This window comes from Lagopus muta, chromosome 35 (genome assembly GCF_023343835.1).
Source record: "Lagopus muta isolate bLagMut1 chromosome 35, bLagMut1 primary, whole genome shotgun sequence".
Classification (NCBI taxonomy): Eukaryota; Metazoa; Chordata; class Aves; order Galliformes; family Phasianidae; genus Lagopus; species Lagopus muta.
The window spans coordinates 53,427-70,199 of NC_064467.1; the positions used below are offsets into that span (position 1 = coordinate 53,427).

General features: G+C 51.9%; 1 protein-coding gene and 1 long non-coding RNA gene across 2 annotated transcripts in view; both read right to left on the minus strand.

Moving 5' to 3' along the window:
* Positions 1 to 206: 206 nt before the first annotated feature.
* Positions 207 to 16,773, minus strand: part of SUPT16H (SPT16 homolog, facilitates chromatin remodeling subunit) — a 57,822-nt gene continuing 41,255 nt past the window's right edge. The window contains exons 12-15 of the mRNA XM_048930241.1: positions 14,713 to 14,842; positions 10,562 to 10,691; positions 8,016 to 8,093; positions 207 to 344 (exon numbers count right to left, since the gene is read on the minus strand). Coding sequence (XP_048786198.1) covers positions 235 to 344; positions 8,016 to 8,093; positions 10,562 to 10,691; positions 14,713 to 14,842 — 448 coding nt within the window. The 3' untranslated portion in view covers positions 207 to 234. The remainder of the gene's footprint in view (positions 345 to 8,015; positions 8,094 to 10,561; positions 10,692 to 14,712; positions 14,843 to 16,773) is intronic.
* Positions 9,208 to 9,835, minus strand: LOC125686351 (uncharacterized). The gene is made up of 3 exons (XR_007373782.1): positions 9,644 to 9,835; positions 9,462 to 9,507; positions 9,208 to 9,324 (listed from the first exon to the last, which is right to left on the minus strand). It is a non-coding gene; the product is annotated as an uncharacterized LOC125686351 (long non-coding RNA).

The window sequence follows — 16,773 nt, forward strand, 5'->3', positions numbered from 1 at the left end:
CATTTTGGGGCCCCAAATCCCCCTTTTCCCCCCCCTCACCCCAAAAACCCCCCCACCAACCCCCCCCCAACCCCCCCCTCCCCCCCCCTTTCTTTCCCCACCACAACAACAACAACAACAAAAAAAAAACCACCAAAAAATTGGGTGAAAAAACCCCAAAAACGGTAAAGTCCGAAATGGGGGGGGGGGGGTTTGTAGGGGATTTTGGGGGGGGTTTTGGGGGGGGTTTTGGGGTCACTTCCTCTTCTTTTTGGGGGTGGCCCCACGCAGGCTGTGGGTCGCCGCCTTCCTCTTCCTCCCGCGCCCGCGCTCCTCCTCTTCCTCGTATTGGCTCTCGCGGTCGGCTTTTGGGGGGAAAAAGGGGGGATTATGGGTGAAAAAAGGGGATTATGGGAGGAAAAAAAGGGGGATTTTGGGGTTTATTTGGGGTGAAAAAGGGGGATTATGGGTGAAAAAAAGGGGGATTATGGGTGAAAAAAGGGGATTTTGGGGTTATTTGGGGTGAAAAAGGGGGATTATGGGTGAAAAAAAGGGGATTATGGGTGAAAAAATGGGGATTTTGGGGTTTTTGGGGTGAAAAAAGGGGATTTTGGGGGTTTTTGGATGATTTGGGGTGGAAAAAAAATGGGGATTTTGGGTGAAAAAAGGGGAGTTTGTGGGTTTTTGGGGGGGGAAAAAAGGGGATTTGGGGTGAAAAAAGGGGATTTTGGGTGATTTGGGGTGAAAAAAAGGGGATTTTGGGGGGGAAAAAGGGGATTATGGGGGGAAAAAAAGGGGATTTTGGGGTTATTTGTGGGGAAAAAGGGGATTTTGGGGGAAAAAAGGGGAGTTTGGGTGAAAAAGGGGATTTTGGGGTTGTTTTGGGGTGGAAAAGTGGGATTTGGGGGGAAAAAAGGGGATTTTGGGGGAATTTTGGGGGGAAAAAAGGGGATTTTGGGGGAAAAAAGGGGGATTTTGGGGGGAAAAAAGGGGGATTTTGGGGGTGATTTGGGGTGAAAAAAGGGGATTTTGGGGGGGTTTTGGGGTGAAAAAGGGGGATTTTGGGGGAAAAAAAAGGGGAATTGGGGTGAAAAAATGGGATTTGGGGTGAAAAAAGGGGATTATGGGGGGAAAAAAGGGGATTTTGGGGGGAAAAAGGGGATTATGGGGGGAAAAAAGGGGATTATGGGGGGAAAAAAGGGGATTTTTGGTGAAAAAATGGGGGTTTGGGGTGAAAAAAGGGGATTATGGGGGGAAAAAAAAGGGGATTTTGGGGGGAAAAAAAGGGATTATGGGGGGAAAAATGGAGATTATGGGGGGAAAAAAAGGGGATTTTGGGGGGGAAAAAGGGGATTATGGGGGGAAAAAGGGGATTTTGGGGGAAAAAATGGGGATTTTGGGGTGAAAAAATGGGGATTTTGGGGATTTTTGGATGATTTGGGGTGGAAAAAATGGGGATTTTCAGGGGAAAAAAAGGGGATTTGGGGTGGAAAAAGGGGATTTTGGGGTTTTGGGGGGTGAAAATATGGGGATTTTGGAGTTGTTTTGGGGTGAAAAAGGGGAGTTTGAGGTGAAAAAAGGGGATTATGGGGGAAAAAAAGGGGATTTTTGGGGGGAAAAAAGGGGATTTTGGGGGAAAAAAAGGGGAATTGGGGTGAAAAAATGGGATTATGGGGGAAAAAAAGGGATTATGGGGGGGAAAAAAGGGATTATGGGGGAAAAAAGGGGATTATGGGGGGAAAAAAGGGGATTTTGGGGGGAAAAAAGGGGATTTTGGGGTTTTTGGGGGTGAAAATATGGGGATTTTGGGGTTGTTTTGGGGGGAAAAAAGGGGATTTTGGGGGTGAAAAAATGTTTTTTTTTGGGGGTGAAAACATGGGGATTTTGGGGGGAAAAAGGGGGGATTTTGGGGGGGAAAAAGGGGATTTTGGGGGGTTTTGGGGGGAAAAAAGGGGATTTTCGGGGGAAAAAAAGGGGGTTTGGGGTGAAAAAATGGGGATTTTGGGTGAAAAAAGGGGATTTTGGGGTGATTTGGGGTAAAAAAAGGGGGATTTTGGGTTTTTTGGGGGAAAAAAAGGGGATTTTGGGGTTTTCCAGGGGTGAAAAAAGGGGATTTTGACACCAAAGACCCCAAAGTCCGCCATAGACCTCAATGTGTCCCCATAGACCCCAAAGTCCCCCATTGATCCCATGGACCCCATTGACCCCAAAGTTCCCCATAGACCCCATTGACCCCATAGAACCCCAAAGTTCCCCATAAGCCCCATAGACCCCAAAGTCCCCCATTAACCCCATTGGTCCCAGAGACCCATGGACCCCATTGACCCCACAGACCCCAAAGTTCCCCACAGACCCCATGGATCCCATTGACCCCACAGACCCTAATGTGTCCCCATTGACCCCATGGACCCCATTGACCCTATAGACCCCAAAGTTCCCCACAAACCCCATGGATCCCATAGACCCCAAAATGGCCCTATTGATCCCATAGACCCCAAAGTCATAGACCCCATTGATCCCATTGACCCCATAGTCCCCAAAGTCCCCTATGAACCCCATTGGTCCCACAGACCCCATAGACGCCCAAAGTTCCACACAGACCCCATGCACCCCATTGATCCCATAGACCCCAAAGTCCCCCATAGACCCCATGGAACCCATTGACCCTATAGACCCCAAAGTCCCCATAGACCCCCAATGATCCCAAAGTTCCCCATAGACCCTATGGACCCCATAGACCCCAAAGTCCCCCACTGACCCCAATGTGTCCCCATGGACCCCACTGACCCCATAGAACCCCAAAGTTCCCCACAGACCCCCATTGACCCCAAAGTCCCCCCATTAACCCCATTGGTCCCAGAGACCCATGGACCCCAGTGACCCCATGGACCCCGTTGACCCTATAGAGCCCAAAGTTCCCCATAGACCCCATGGATCCCATTGACCCCACAGACCCTAATGTGTCCCCATTGACCCCATGGACCCCATTGACCCTATAGAGCCCAAAGTTCCCCATAGACCCCATGGATCCCATTGACCCCACAGACCCTAATGTGTCCCCATTGACCCCATGGACCCCATTGACCCTATAGACCCCAAAGTTCCCCACAGACCCCATGGATCCCATAGACCCCAAAATGGCCCTATTGATCCCATAGACCCCAAAGTCATAGACCCCATTGATCCCATTGACCCCATAGTCCCCAAAGTCCCCTATGAACCCCATTGGTCCCACAGACCCCATAGACGCCCAAAGTTCCACACAGACCCCATGCACCCCATTGATCCCATAGACCCCAAAGTCCCCCATAGACCCCATAAACCCCAAAGTCCCCCATAAACCCCAAAGTCCCCCACTGACCCCAATGTGTCCCCATGGACCCCATTGACCCCATAGAACCCCAAAGTTCCCCATAGACTCCATGGAACCCATTGACCCTATAGACCCCAAAGTCCCCATAGACCCCAATGATCCCAAAGTTCCCCATAGACCCTATGGACCCCATAGACCCCAAAGTCCCCCACTGACCCCAATGTGTCCCCATGGACCCCACTGACCCCATAGAACCCCAAAGTTCCCCACAGACCCCATTGACCCCAAAGTCCCCCATTAACCCCATTGGTCCCAGAGACCCATGGACCCCAGTGACCCCATGGACCCCGTTGACCCTATAGAGCCCAAAGTTCCCCATAGACCCCATGGATCCCATTGACCCCACAGACCCTAATGTGTCCCCATTGACCCCATGGACCCCATTGACCCTATAGAGCCCAAAGTTCCCCATAGACCCCATGGATCCCATTGACCCCACAGACCCTAATGTGTCCCCATTGACCCCATGGACCCCATTGACCCTATAGAGCCCAAAGTTCCCCATAGACCCCATGGATCCCATTGACCCCACAGACCCTAATGTGTCCCCATTGACCCCATGGACCCCATTGACCCTATAGACCCCAAAGTTCCCCACAGACCCCATGGATCCCATAGACCCCAAAATGGCCCTATTGATCCCATAGACCCCAAAGTCATAGACCCCATTGATCCCATTGACCCCATAGTCCCCAAAGTCCCCTATGAACCCCATTGGTCCCACAGACCCCATAGACGCCCAAAGTTCCACACAGACCCCATGCACCCCATTGATCCCATAGACCCCAAAGTCCCCCATAGACCCCATAAACCCCAAAGTCCCCCATAAACCCCAAAGTCCCCCACTGACCCCAATGTGTCCCCATGGACCCCATTGACCCCATAGAACCCCAAAGTTCCCCATAGACTCCATGGAACCCATTGACCCTATAGACCCCAAAGTCCCCATAGACCCCAATGATCCCAAAGTTCCCCATAGACCCTATGGACCCCATAGACCCCAAAGTCCCCCACTGACCCCAATGTGTCCCCATGGACCCCACTGACCCCATAGAACCCCAAAGTTCCCCACAGACCCCATTGACCCCAAAGTCCCCCATTAACCCCATTGGTCCCAGAGACCCATGGACCCCAGTGACCCCATGGACCCCGTTGACCCTATAGAGCCCAAAGTTCCCCATAGACCCCATGGATCCCATTGACCCCACAGACCCTAATGTGTCCCCATTGACCCCATGGACCCCATTGACCCTATAGAGCCCAAAGTTCCCCATAGACCCCATGGATCCCATTGACCCCACAGACCCTAATGTGTCCCCATTGACCCCATGGACCCCATTGACCCTATAGAGCCCAAAGTTCCCCATAGACCCCATGGATCCCATTGACCCCACAGACCCTAATGTGTCCCCATTGACCCCATGGACCCCATTGACCCTATAGACCCCAAAGTTCCCCACAGACCCCATGGATCCCATAGACCCCAAAATGGCCCTATTGATCCCATAGACCCCAAAGTCATAGACCCCATTGATCCCATTGACCCCATAGTCCCCAAAGTCCCCTATGAACCCCATTGGTCCCACAGACCCCATAGACGCCCAAAGTTCCACACAGACCCCATGCACCCCATTGATCCCATAGACCCCAAAGTCCCCCATAGACCCCATAAACCCCAAAGTCCCCCATAAACCCCAAAGTCCCCCACTGACCCCAATGTGTCCCCATGGACCCCATTGACCCCATAGAACCCCAAAGTTCCCCATAGACTCCATGGAACCCATTGACCCTATAGACCCCAAAGTCCCCATAGACCCCAATGATCCCAAAGTTCCCCATAGACCCTATGGACCCCATAGACCCCAAAGTCCCCCACTGACCCCAATGTGTCCCCATGGACCCCACTGACCCCATAGAACCCCAAAGTTCCCCACAGACCCCATTGACCCCAAAGTCCCCCATTAACCCCATTGGTCCCAGAGACCCATGGACCCCAGTGACCCCATGGACCCCGTTGACCCTATAGAGCCCAAAGTTCCCCATAGACCCCATGGATCCCATTGACCCCACAGACCCTAATGTGTCCCCATTGACCCCATGGACCCCATTGACCCTATAGAGCCCAAAGTTCCCCATAGACCCCATGGATCCCATTGACCCCACAGACCCTAATGTGTCCCCATTGACCCCATGGACCCCATTGACCCTATAGAGCCCAAAGTTCCCCATAGACCCCATGGATCCCATTGACCCCACAGACCCTAATGTGTCCCCATTGACCCCATGGACCCCATTGACCCTATAGACCCCAAAGTTCCCCACAGACCCCATGGATCCCATAGACCCCAAAATGGCCCTATTGATCCCATAGACCCCAAAGTCATAGACCCCATTGATCCCATTGACCCCATAGTCCCCAAAGTCCCCTATGAACCCCATTGGTCCCACAGACCCCATAGACGCCCAAAGTTCCACACAGACCCCATGCACCCCATTGATCCCATAGACCCCAAAGTCCCCCATAGACCCCATAAACCCCAAAGTCCCCCATAAACCCCAAAGTCCCCCACTGACCCCAATGTGTCCCCATGGACCCCATTGACCCCATAGAACCCCAAAGTTCCCCATAGACTCCATGGAACCCATTGACCCTATAGACCCCAAAGTCCCCATAGACCCCAATGATCCCAAAGTTCCCCATAGACCCTATGGACCCCATAGACCCCAAAGTCCCCCACTGACCCCAATGTGTCCCCATGGACCCCACTGACCCCATAGAACCCCAAAGTTCCCCACAGACCCCATTGACCCCAAAGTCCCCCATTAACCCCATTGGTCCCAGAGACCCATGGACCCCAGTGACCCCATGGACCCCGTTGACCCTATAGAGCCCAAAGTTCCCCATAGACCCCATGGATCCCATTGACCCCACAGACCCTAATGTGTCCCCATTGACCCCATGGACCCCATTGACCCTATAGAGCCCAAAGTTCCCCATAGACCCCATGGATCCCATTGACCCCACAGACCCTAATGTGTCCCCATTGACCCCATGGACCCCATTGACCCTATAGAGCCCAAAGTTCCCCATAGACCCCATGGATCCCATTGACCCCACAGACCCTAATGTGTCCCCATTGACCCCATGGACCCCATTGACCCTATAGACCCCAAAGTTCCCCACAGACCCCATGGATCCCATAGACCCCAAAATGGCCCTATTGATCCCATAGACCCCAAAGTCATAGACCCCATTGATCCCATTGACCCCATAGTCCCCAAAGTCCCCTATGAACCCCATTGGTCCCACAGACCCCATAGACGCCCAAAGTTCCACACAGACCCCATGCACCCCATTGATCCCATAGACCCCAAAGTCCCCCATAGACCCCATAAACCCCAAAGTCCCCCATAAACCCCAAAGTCCCCCACAGACCCCAATGTGTCCCCATGGACCCCATTGACCCCATAGAACCCCAAAGTTCCCCATAGACTCCATGGAACCCATTGACCCTATAGACCCCAAAGTCCCCATAGACCCCAATGACCCCAAAGTTCCCCATAGACCCTATGGACCCCATAGACCCCAAAGTCCCCCACTGACCCCAATGTGTCCCCATGGACCCCACTGACCCCATAGAACCCCAAAGTCCCCCATAGACCCCATTGACCCCAAAGTCCCCCATGAACCTCATTGGTCCCACAGACCCCATAGACCCCCAAAGTTCCCCATAGAACCCCAAAGTTCCCCATAGACCCCATTGACTCCAATGTCCCCACTGATCCCATAGACCCCAAAGTTCCCCATAGGCCCCACTGACCCTATTGCCCCACTGATCCCAATGCCCCCACTGACCCCAATGTCCCCACTGACCCCATTGACCCCAAAGTCCCCATTGACCCCAATGCCCCCATTGACCCCAATGTCCCCATCGACCCCTTTGACCCCAATCTCCACATTGACCCCAATCTCCATATTGACCCCATTGACCCCAATGTCCCCACTGACCCCATTGACCCCAAAGTCCCCATTGACCCCATTCAACCCAATGCCCCCATTCAACCCAATGCCCCCCAATGACCCCATAGACCCCACTGACCCCAATGTCCCCACAGACCCCACTGACCTCAATCCCCCCATTGACCCCAATCCCATAGACCCCCAAAGTCCCCCATTGACCCCACTGACCTTCATTGACCCCATTGCCCCTATTGACCCCATTGACCCCAACGCCCCCACTGACCCCAATGTCCCCATCGACCCCTTTGACCCCAATCTCCATATTGACCCCAATCTCCATATTGACCCCACAGACCCCAATGTCCCCAACGCCCCCACTGACCCCAACGCCCCCATTGGCCCCAATGTCCCCATTGACCCGACTGACCCCAATGCCCCCATTGACCCCAACATCCCCATTGACCCCAAAGACCCCCACTGACCCCCATGTCCCCAATGTCCCCATTGACCCCAATGCCCCCATTGACCCCACTGACCCCAATGCCCCCATTGACCCCAATGCCCCCCATGCCCCCATTGACCCCAATCTCCATATTGACCCCAAAGTCCCCATTGACCCCAATGCCCCCATTGATCCCAATGCCCCCAATGACCCCATAGACCCCACTGACCCCCCAGACCCCAAACCCGCCCCCTTCACACCTTTCCTGGCCTCCTCCTCCAGCTCATCCCAATCCTTGCCGCTCTCCTCTTCACTGCCCAGCGACTCCTTGGAATATTCTGGGGTGAAAAAGGGCAAAATTGGGTCAAATCCACCCTGCAGGGGACGACCCCAAAGTTTGGGATCCGACCGCTGGGTTTGGGGTCGTGGAAACGTCGTTTTTGGGGTCAAAATTGATGGGATTTCAGGACTTCAGAACCTCAATTTTTGGGTCTAAACTGATGGGATTTCAGGTCTTTGGGATCTCAATTTTTTGGGTCAAAATTGATGGGATTTCGGGTCTTCAGAACCTCAATTTTTGGGGCCAAATTTATGGGATTTTGGGTCTTCATAACCTCAATTTTTTGGGTCAAAATTGATGGGATTTCGGGTCTTCAGAACCTCAATTTTTGGGGCCAAATTTAAAGGATTTCAGGTCTTCAGAACCTCAATTTTTTGGGGCCAAATTTATGGGATTTCAGATCTTCAGAATCCCAATTTTATGGGTCAAAATTGATGGGATTTGGGGTCTACAGAACCTCAATTTTTGGGTCAAAATTGATGGGATTTGGGGTCTACAGAACCTCAATTTTTGGGTCAAAATTGATGGGATTTCGGGTCTTTGGAACCTCAATTTTTTGGGGCCAAATTTAAAGGATTTCAGGTCTTCAGGACCTCAATTTTTGGGTACAAATTTATAGGATTTTGGGTCTCCAGAACCTCAATTTTTGGGGCCAAATTTAAAGGATTTCAGGTCTTCAGAACCTCAATTTTTTGGATCAAAATTGATGAGATTTGGGGTCTACAGAACCTCAATTTTTTGGGGCCAAATTTAAGGGATTTTGGGTCTTCAGAATCCCAAATATTTGGGTCAAGATTTATGGGATTTCGGGTCTTCAGAACCTCAATTTTTTGGGTCAAAATTGATGGGATTTCAGGTCTTTGGGACCTCAATTTTTGGGTATAAATTTATGGGATTTCGGGTCTTCAGAACCTCAATTTTTGGGGCCAAATTTATGGGATTTCAGGTCTTCAGGTCCTCAATTTTTGGGTCAAAATTGATGGGATTTCAGGTCTTCAGAACCTCAATTTTTGGGGCCAAATTTATGGGATTTCGGGTCTTCAGAACCTCAATTTTTTGGGTCAAAATTGATGGGATTTTGGGTCTCCAGAACCTCAATTTTTGGGTACAAATTTAAAGGATTTCAGGTCTACAGAACCTCAATTTTTGGGTCAAAATTGATGGGATTTCGGGTCTTCAGAACCTCAATTTTTTGGGTCAAAATTGATGGGATTTTGGGTCTTCAGAACCTCAATTTTTAGGGTCAAAATTGATGGGATTTGGGGTCTTTAGAATCCCAAATTTTTGGGTCTAAATTTGTGGGATTTCGGGTCTCCAGAACCTCAATTTTTGGGTACAAATTTATGGGATTTTGGGTCTTCAGAACCTCAATTTTTTGGGGCCAAATTTAAGGGATTTCAGGTCTTCAGAACCTCAATTTTTGGGGTCAAATTTAAAGGATTTCAGGTCTTCAGAACCTCAATTTTTGGGGTCAAAATTGATGGGATTTGGGGTCTTCAGAACCTCAATTTTTGGGGCCAAATTTAAAGGATTTCAGGTCTTCAAAACCTCAATTTTTGGGTCAAAATTGATGGGATTTCGAGTCTTCGGGACCTCAATTTTTGGGGCCAAATTGATGGGATTTTGTGCCTTCAGAACCCCAATTTTTGGGTCTAAATTGATGGGATTTTGGGCCTTCCGAACCTCAATTTTTTGGTGCCAATTTTAAAGGATTTTGGGTCTTCAGGACCTCAATTTTTGGGTCTAAATTGATGGGATTTCAGATCTTCAGAACCTCAATTTTTTTGGGGCCAAATTTGATGGGATTTCGGGTCTCCAGAACCTCAATTTTTGGGTACAAATTTATGGGATTTTGGGTCTTCATGACCTCAATTTTGGGTCAAAATTGATGGGATTTGGGGTCTACAGAACCTCAATTTTTGGGTCAAAATTGATGGGATTTCAGGTCTTTGGGACCTCAATTTTTGGGGCCAAATTTAAGGGATTTTTGGTCTTCAGAACCTCAATTTTTGGGTCAAAATTGATGGGATTTGGGGTCTTCAGAACCTCAATTTTTTCGGTCAAAATTGATGGGATTTGGGGTCTTCAGAACCTCAATTTTTTGGGTCAAAATTGATGGGATTTCAGGTCTTTGGGGCCTCAATTTTTGGGGCCAAATTTATGGGATTTTGGGTCTTCAGAACCTCAATTTTTGGGTCAAAATTGATGGGATTTCAGGTCTTTGGGACCTCAATTTTTGGGGCCAAATTTATGGGATTTCGGGTCTTCAGAACCTCAATTTTTAGGGTCAAAATTGATGGGATTTGGGGTCTTCAGAACCTCAATTTTTTGGGTCAAAATTGATGGGATTTCAGGTCTTTGGGGCCTCAATTTTTGGGGCCAAATTTATGGGATTTTGGGCCTCCAGAACCCCAATTTTTGGGTCATTTTGGGTCGATTTTGGGGGATTTTCTTTGCTTTCCTCACCCGACTCTTCGGCCTCAGAGGAATAATCTTCATCGCTGTCCTCCTCCTCTTCCTCATAGTCCTCCTCCGATGGGTTGAAGGTTTCGTCCTCCATCTCCGATTCTGATTCCCCCACCTCCGCCTCGCTGCCCTGCGGGGCCCCAAAAACACCCAAAATTCACCCAAAAACACCCAAAAACACCCAAATTCACCCAAAATTCACCCAAAAACACCCAAATTCACCCAAAATTCACCCAAAATCACCCAAAATTCACCCAAAATTCACCCAAAATTGGACCCAATGGGTTCTGGTGTCACCAAGGTCCCCAAATTGGCCCCCAAATTGGACACAAATGGCCCCAAAATGGCCCAAAATTGGACACAAAAGGCCCCAAAATGGCCCAAATTGATCCAAATTAGACCCAAAATGGACCCAAATTGACCCAAAATGGTCCCAAATTGACCCAAAATTGACCCAAAATTGGACCCAATGGGTTCCGGTGTCACCAATGTCCCCAAATTGGCCCCAAAATGGCCCCAAAATGTCCCCAAATTGGCCCCAAAATGGCCCCAAAAACACCCAAAATGGCCCAAATTAGACCCAATATGACCCAAATTAGACCCAAAATGGACCCAAATTGACCCAAAATGGCCCCAAATTGACCCAAATTGGACCCAAAATTGGACCCAATGGGTTCTGGTGTCACCAATGTCCCCAAATTGGACCCAAAATTGGACCCAAAATGGCCCCAAATTGACCCAAATGTCCCCATTGACCCCACTGACCCCATTCACCCCCCATATCCCCATTGACCCCAATGCTCCCAACGCCCCCATTGACCCCCATGTACCCCATTGACCCCGAAGTCCCCATTGACCCCAATGCCCCCATTGACCCCACTGACCTCAATGTCCCCATTGACCCCAAAGTCCCCATTCACCCCATTCACCCCCATGTCCCCATTGACCCCAATACCTCCATTGACCCCATTCACCCCCATGTACCCCATTGACCCTAAAGTCCCCATTGACCCCAGTGTCCCCACTGACCCCATAGACTCCAGTGCCCCCATTGACCCCAATGTTCCCAGTGCCCCCATTGACCCCACTGCCCCCAATGTCCCCATTCATCCCCATGTCCCCATTGATCCTAATGCCACATTGACCCCAAAGCCCCCACTGACCCCAACGTCCCCATTGAACCCATTGCCCCCATTGACCCCCATGTCCCCATTGACCCCAATACCCCCATTGACCCCAATGCCCCCAAAGTCCCCAATGCCTCCAATGACCCCAATGTCCCAAGTGCCCCCATTGACCCCAATACCTCCATTGACCCCCATTGACCCCAATGTCCCCATTGACCCCACTGACCCCAATGACCCCCATTGACCCCAATACCTCCATTGACCCCCATTGACCCCAGTGTCCCCACTGACCCCACTGACCCCCAACGTCCCCATTAAACCCATTGCCCCCATTGACCCCACTGCCCCCAATGTCCCCACTCATCCCCATGTCCCCATTGATCCTAATGCCACACTGACCCCAAAGCCCCCACTGACCCCATTGACCCCAAAGCCCCCACTGACCCCAACGTCCCCATTGAACCCACTGCCCCCATTGACCCCAATGTCCCCATTGGCCCCCAATGCCCCCACAGACCCTAAAGTCCCCATTGACCCCAATACCCCCATTGACCCCCATTGACCCCAATGCCCCCAAAGCCTCCAATGACCCCAATGTCCCAAGTGCCCCCATTGACCCCCACTGACCCCATTGCCCCCATAGACCCCATGGACTCCATTGCCCCTATTGCCCCCACTGACCCCCAATGCCCCCATTGACCCCAATGCCCCCATTGACCCCATTGATCTGATTGCCTCTATTGACCTCAATGCCCCCATTGACCCCACTGACCCAACACCCCCATTGACCCCAATGTCCCCACTGCCCCCATTGGCCCCAAAGCCCCATTGACCCCAAAGTCCCCACTGCCCCCATTGCCCCCATTGACCCCAAAGTCCCCACTGCCCCCATTGCCCCCATTGACCCCAACACCCCCATTGACCCCACTGACCCCAACGGCCCCATTGACCCCAACAACCCCATTAAACCCATTGACCCCAATGCCCCCAACGCCCCCATTGACCCCAAGTCCCCAATGCCCCCATTGACCCCAATGCCCCCATTGACCCCAACGTCCCCATTGCCCCTATTGCCCCCACTGACCCCAATGCCCCCACTGACCCCACTGACTCCCTTCACCCCAATGCCCCCACTGCCCCCATTGACCCCAACGCTTCCATTGATCCCAATGCCCCCATTGACCCCAAAGTCCCCATTGCCCCCATTGACCCCAAAGTCCCCATTGCCCCCATTGACCCCAATGCCCTCATTGACCCCAACGTCCCCATTGCCCCTATTGCCCCCACTGACCCCAATGTCCCCATTGACCCCAACGTCCCCACTGCCCCTATTGCCCCCACTGACCCCATTGACCCCATTGACCCCAAAGCCCCCATTGACCCCAATGCCCCCATTGACCCCATGGACTCCATTGCCCCTATTGCCCCCACTGACCCCAAAGTCCCCATTGCCCCCAATACCTCCATTGCCCCCATTGACCCCACTGACCCCAACGCCCCCATTAAACCCATTGACCCCAATGCCCCCAACGCCCCCATTGACCCCAAGTCCCCACTGCCCCCACTGCGCCCATTGACCCCAATGCCCCCATTGACGCCATTGACCCCAACGTTCCCATTGCCCCCATTGACCCCAACGTCCCCATTGCCCCTATTGCCCCCACTGACCCCAATGTCCCCACTGACCCCATTGCCCCCATTGACCCCAATGCCCCCATTGACCCCAACGTCCCCATTGCCCCTATTGCTCCCACTGACCCCAATGTCCCCATTGACCCCATTGCCCCCAACGCTTCCATTGATCCCAATGCCCCCATTGACCCCAACACCCCCATTGCCCCCATTGACCCCAAAGTCCCCATTGCCCCCATTGACCCCAAAGTCCCCATTGCCCCCATTGACCCCAATGCCCCCATTGACCCCAACGTCCCCATTGCCCCTATTGCCCACACTGACCCCAATGTCCCCATTGACCCCAACGTCCCCACTGCCCCTATTGCCCCCACTGACCCCATTGACCCCATTGACCCCAAAGCCCCCATTGACCCCAATGCCCCCATTGACCCCATGGACTCCATTGCCCCTATTGCCCCCACTGATCCCAAAGTCCCCATTGCCCCCCAATACCTCCATTGCCCCCATTGACCCCAATGCCCCCAACGCCCCCATTGACCCCAAGTCCCCACTGCCCCCATTGACCCCAAGTCCCCACTGCCCCCACTGCGCCCATTGACCCCAATGCCCCCATTGCCCCCACTGACCCCAATGCCCCCATTGCCCCCATTGACCCCAACATCCCCATTGAACCCATTGACCCCAATGCCCCCAATGTCCCCATTGCCCCTATTGCCCCCACTGACCCCAATGCCCCCACTGACTCCCTTCACCCCAATGCCACCATTGACCCCATTGACCCCAACGCCCCCAATTCCCCCATTGCCCCCATTGACCCCAACGCCCCCATTGAACCCAATGCCCCCACTGCCCCCATTGGCCCCAAAGTCCCCAATGCCCCCATTGACCCCCAATGCCCCCATTGACCCCAATGCCTCCAATGACCCCAAAGCCCCCATTGCCCCCATTGACCCCAATGTCCCCACTGACCCCATTGACCCCCAACGTCCCCATTGAACCCAATGCCCCCATTGACCCCGCTGACCCCACTGACCCCAATGTTCCCATTGCCCCTATTGCCCCCATTGACCCCAAAGTCCCCAATGCCCCCACTGACCCCAATGCCCCCATTGCCCCCATTGACCCCAACATCCCCATTGAACCCATTGACCCCAATGCCCCCAATGTCCCCATTGCCCCTATTGCCCCCACTGACCCCAACGCCCCCAATTCCCCCATTGACCCCAACGCCCCCATTGAACCCAATGTCCCCAAAGTCCCCAATGTCCCCATTGCCCCCATTGACCCCAACGCTTCCATTGATCCCATTGCCCCCATTGACCCGAAAGTCCCCAATGTCCCCAATGCCCCCATTGCCCCCATTGCCCCCACTGACCCCAAACCCCTCACCTCCCCCTCGGGCTCCAGGAAGCTCCACCCCCCCTGCTCGAAGAAACCTTCGGGGTCGTCCACGATGGTCTTCATGATTTTGGTCCAGTTCAGGGACTGCACCCCTTCCGTGTACTTGAGATCGCAGGAGCTGTGGGGACAGCGACCCCAAAACCAGTTTTTGGGGGGGGAAAACCCCAAAGTTTTGGGGTCCCGCGCCAAATCCCAAGGTTTGGGGTTTTGGGGTTGTTGGAATCCTGAAGTTTGGGGTTTTTGGGGTCATTCGAAACCCAAAGTTTGGGGTTTTTGGGGTCTTAGGGATCCAAAATTTTGGGGGTTTTTGGGGTCGTTGGAATCCTAAAGGTTTGGGGTTTTTGGGGTCTTTGGGATCCTAAAGGTTTGGGGTTTTGGGGGTCGCTGGAATCCTTAAGTTTTGGGGTTTTTGGGGTCATTGGGATCCCAAAGTTTTGGGGTCATTGGAATCCCAAGGTTTTGGGGTTGTTGGGATCCCAAAGTTTTGGGGTTTTTGGGGTCGTTGGGATCCCAAAGTTTTGGGGTTTTGGGGTCATTGGAATCCTAAAGCTTTGGGAAATGGAAATCCTAAAGGTTTGGGGTTTTTGGGGTCACTGGAATCCCAAAGTTTTGGGGCCATTGGAATCCCAAGGTTTTGGGGTTTTTGGGGTCTTTGGGATCCCAAAGTTTTGGGGTCGTTGGGATCCCAAAGTTTGGGGTTTTGGGGTCATTGGAATCCTTAAGTTTTGGGGTCGTTGGAATCCTAAAGGTTTGGGGTTTTGGGGGTCATTGGAATCCTTAAGTTTTGGGGTTGTTGGAATCCCAAAGTTTGGGGATTTTTGGGGTCTTTGGAATCCCAAAGTTTTGGGGTTTTGGGGTCATTGGAATCCTTAAGTTTTGGGGTTTTGGGGTCCTTGGGATCCCAAAGTTTGGGGTTTTTGGGGTCTTTGGGATCCTAAAGGTTTGGGGTTTTGGGGGTCGCTGGAATCCTTAAGTTTTGGGGTTTTTGGGTCTTTGGGATCCCAAAGTTTTGGGGTTTTGGGGTCATTGGGATCCCAAAGTTTTGGGGTCGTTGGAATCCTAAAGGTTTGGGGTTTTTGGGGTCTTTGGGATCCTTAAGTTTTGGGGTTTTGGGGTCCTTGGGATCCCAAAGTTTGGGGTTTTTGGGGTCATTGGAATCCTTAAGTTTTGGGGTCGTTGGAATCCTAAAGGTTTGGGGTTTTGGGGGTCATTGGAATCCTTAAGTTTTGGGGTTGTTGGAATCCCAAAGTTTGGGGATTTTTGGGGTCTTTGGAATCCCAAAGTTTTGGGGTTTTGGGGTCTTTGGGATCCTTAAGTTTTGGGGTTTTGGGGTCCTTGGGATCCCAAAGTTTGGGGTTTTTGGGGTCTTTGGGATCCCAAAGTTTTGGGGTTTTGGGGGTCATTGGAATCCTAAAGCTTTGGGAAATGGAAATCCTAAAGTTTAGGGTTTTTGGGGTCTTTGGGATCCCAAAGTTTTGGGGTTTTGGGGGTCATTGGAATCCTTAAGTTTTGGGGTTGTTGGAATCCTAAAGTTTGGGGTTTTTGGGGTCTTTGGGATCCCAAAGTTTTGGGGTTTTTGGGGTCTTTGGGATCCTGAAGTTTTGGGGTTTTTGGGGTCTTTGGGATCCCAAATTTTGGGGTTTTTGGGGTCGTTGGAATCCCAAAGTTTTGGGGTTTTTGGGGTCTTTGGAATCCTAAAGTTTGGGGTTTTTGGGGTCGTTGGGATCCCAAAGTTTTGGGGTTTTGGGGTCATTGGAATCCTAAAGCTTTGGGAAATGGAAATCCTAAAGGTTTGGGTTCATTGGAATCCCAAAGTTTGGGGTTTTTGGGGTCTTTGGGATCCCAAAGTTTTGGGGTTTTGGGATCATTGGGATCCTTAAGTTTTGGGGCTGTTGGAATCCTGAAGTTTGGGGTTTTTGGGGTCTTTGGAATCCCAAAGTTTTGGGGTTTTTGGGGTCTTTTTGGGGTGTTTTTGGGGTTTTTGGGGTCTTTTTGGGGTGTTTTTGGGGTCTTTTTGGGGTTTTTGGGGTGTTTTTGGGGTCTTTTTGG